The sequence below is a fragment of the Gossypium raimondii genome, chromosome 9, assembly GCF_025698545.1.
Source record: "Gossypium raimondii isolate GPD5lz chromosome 9, ASM2569854v1, whole genome shotgun sequence".
Taxonomy (NCBI): Eukaryota; Viridiplantae; Streptophyta; class Magnoliopsida; order Malvales; family Malvaceae; genus Gossypium; species Gossypium raimondii.
The window spans coordinates 47,718,755-47,722,278 of record NC_068573.1 but is presented as its reverse complement, the minus strand read 5'-3'; the positions used below and the strand labels follow the sequence as shown (position 1 = coordinate 47,722,278).

Below are 3,524 nucleotides of genomic sequence, written 5' to 3'. Positions count from 1 at the left end.
TAACAAAATTGATTGCAAGACCTCGAAGTTATTAAAATAATTTTATTTTATTATGAAGACATTTTAAAACTATGAAATTAGGTAAAATTTTCATTACATCCAAAATTATCAAATTAAGTCTTTAATCTTATTAGTTATTACCTAAACTAATATTTATCAAATACCTTTACTTTAATTTTGATTTAATTGTTTCCATTAAAGTGATGATGCGAAGAAGCACGGGTGTTATTGGCACATTTATAAGCTTCTATGTAGTTCATTATATTCAATCAATAATAAATTTACATTTCAGCCAGATGCTTAAAGTTATTTGAAAGAAAATTAGGCATACCAACAAGTTTTGAGTTTTATGTTTGGAGACGACATTGTTAGAAATAACTGATTAAAGTTATTTAAAAGAAAATTAGGCATATCAACAGATTTTGAGTATAATGTTTGGATACGACATTGTTAGAAATTATATTCAATCAATAATAAATTTATATTTCAAGGAGATGATTAGATTTATTTAAGAGAAAATTAGGCATACCAACTTGTTTTGAGTACTAATGATATTATTAAATTATGTAAAATTAAAATAAAAGTATTCAATTGCACATTCTAGAGCAAAGTAGAAATAAGAAAGTAGGATGAAAGACAGTTATACTTAAACTTATAGTAATCTACTAGAGTCTTCTTCTCCCAAGCTCCACCAATGAATTTTACCAATATGTTCTTTCTATTAATATGTAAATCTACAAGCTTTAAATTCTAAGATTTCAACAAACCGAAAACCTCAAATTAAAGGAAAGAAAAGCTTTACCTGGTTTTGCCCCTCCCAAAGGCCGCCATTGAAGCCAGAAAGGAAACCTGTTAGAAACCGCCATTTCTGCAAATGCAAAAGCTCTACTTTGGACTAGAGCCCAAGAACCCAAGCTGTTCAACCAAAACATCTATACCTTCTTCATCTTCAACCCCATTAGCTTGCAAAGCTGATATCTCTTCCTCCATATCATCATTCAATAAATCATTCCAAAACCCTCCATCATCAATTCTTTTACCTTTATCATAGCAGCTTCCATGTTCTTCATCATGCTTTTCCTGCAAGTCCATCGCAATTTCATCCAACTCTACAACTTCAAATGCACCACCAAAGCTCTCAACTGGTTCAGCTTTAACAAACGTTTGATTATGATTATCTATTCGTCTCCTTCTTTTATTAGTTATAGCTTCTTCAAGCTCTTTCCTTTTATCTTTTTGTTGTATTAATTGTTGAACAAAGTTGGGATTCTGCATTGCTTTAGCTAAGAAACTCATCATTTGTTGTTGTTTCATCTCAGTCTTCTTCAACCTTTCTTCCATTACTTGTAAATATGTCTTGGTATTATGTTGTTGTTGCCTTAGTTTCACCAGTTCCGCCATTAAAACCTGTTTATCACGCTTTAACCTATCGATATCTACATCAACCCCAAACCTCCCAACTTCAACGCAAGGATCTAAACCACCATACGAAGCTTGAACTTGTTGTGTTTTTCTTCTTCTAATGGTTTTAAGTAAATGCCTTTGTCCTCTAAGGAATTTTTCATTAGCAAACTCCCATCTATCTGGATCTACTTTTCTAAACCCCTATAAAAAGAAAAAGAAAGATCTTATTCTATGTATGGAACTAAATTACAAAACCAAAGTTTCAAAAAGATTTACTTACATAGGTATTGAGTTGCCTTACAAAGCTTGAGAAATTGTTGTGCTTGAAGTACCTAGGCAAAAGGATCATTGAAAATGCTTGGGGATCCCATACAATGAAGCTGTTGTTACCTCCACTCCATGAAATGATGTGATTGGTGCCTGAATCATCAATGATATCATATGCTTTTGTGAGAAACGGAGGAGGACCTCCTTCATGGAGTCCTTCTATTGGTTGAGGGGTAGCCATGGACAGTATATCACCATGATAGGATGATGAGCTTGTTCCTTGAAACTCTTGTTTAATTCTTTCATATGGATTCATCTTTGCTTAGAAACCCCAAAAGAAAGGGAAAAAGTTAGGGCTTTGATTTGCAGATTCAGGCCATGGATGGACCAAAAACAGTTCAGTACTGCAGGTGAAAAAAAGACATGGAAGAGTTGAGAAACAAGAGACAGATGTGAACATGGGTCTCATTAGGTTAAATCCATAGGAACTTTGATATAATAAAAAATTGTTTATAAATATATATATATATTTCTTTGTTTCGCTCATTTCTTTTACTTTCGGTTGGTTAGGACGCTGAGTGATGTTGTGAAAAAGCAAGAAATAAAATTTGGCAATGGCAATGACAACGAGATATTTTTGCTATATTCCCCACCACAACTTTCTCCTTTTAGAAAGTCATTTTGGCTTTATTTATTCCTGTTGTTTTTTATTTGTAATATTATTATACTATATCTTGTACCTGTCTTGGGACAAGAGAATAGATCGTATGAAATTGTTATTCTACGTCATCTTTATTCTTTTCTAATGGGAGCATGATAAATTAGATTTTTCTTTCTGATTTTTAGTATTTTTAGTTGGATTTGAATTTTTCATGAGGAAAAAACTAAAAATCAGGAGTAAAAATCCGATTTGCTGTACTTCTATTAGAAAGGAATAAGAATAACGTGAAATCACGGTTTCATATAATCATTTCTTCTCAAGACAAATGTTTTTAACCAAATAGATTTCATTTAGGGTCAATTTGTGTTTTTTTTGTCATGTTTAAATTTGAAATTTAATTATTATATTTTAATTGGTATGATTTGATATCTTTATTTTAAAAACATCATACTTAGTTTTAATAATTTACACGAAAAGAATATTAATTTGGTGTTTTAACTCGAAATAGTTAATAGTGTTAATTATTTGAATTAACTAATGACATAAAAAATAGAGGAATTAAATTATGTATAATGACTAAATCATAATTAAACAGTCTGTTTCTAAGAAAATTTCACACAAATTTTTGGACTAACCAATGACACTATAATAATAGGATTATCAAATTACATCAATTAATTAAACCTCAAGGATTAAATAGTAAATTAAGTTCAATGTTTCCAAGGAAAAATCACATTTTATTTTAATAAGAAAATTTAATAGCGTTAATTATTTTGTGTTAACTAATAATATTAGAAAGTAGTGAAATAAAAGTATATTAAATTAAAGTAGCAAGATTAAATTTTAACGTTTTCATAGTAAAGAGACCAAAATTATAATTTAACTTCGATTCTGAAAGTTGTTCAACTTCATTTGCTACAATGAGACCCCAAAAAACCTTCATTTACTTTGTGTTGTAATCTTTTATGTAATTACAAGTTAGAATATTGGTATAATACATTTATTTTACACACTCAAATATTATATAATTTATAAAAGAAAAGTTAAAATTTAAATCTTTGAAATAAAAATGTAGCCCTTTTTTTGAAATCAGCAAACTTTTATTACTATTCTAAATGAAAGGGCTCCCCCTTTCTTTTTGACCGATCTATGTGGGAGACTTAGGGGAAAGGATTTAGGGTTTTCAAAAATA

The 3,524-nt window shown here is 29.7% G+C and overlaps 1 protein-coding gene across 1 annotated transcript; it reads right to left on the bottom strand.

The window, feature by feature from the left end:
* Nucleotides 1-533: 533 nt before the first annotated feature.
* LOC105800546 (heat stress transcription factor A-6b) lies at nucleotides 534-2,330 on the bottom strand. The gene is made up of 2 exons (XM_012631743.2): nucleotides 1,685-2,330; nucleotides 534-1,605 (listed from the first exon to the last, which is right to left on the bottom strand). The coding sequence occupies exons 1-2, from the start codon at nucleotides 1,985-1,987 to the stop codon at nucleotides 886-888; spliced, it is 1,023 nt and encodes a 340-aa protein (XP_012487197.2). The 5' UTR covers nucleotides 1,988-2,330; the 3' UTR covers nucleotides 534-885.
* Between the last annotated feature and the right edge of the window lie 1,194 nt (nucleotides 2,331-3,524).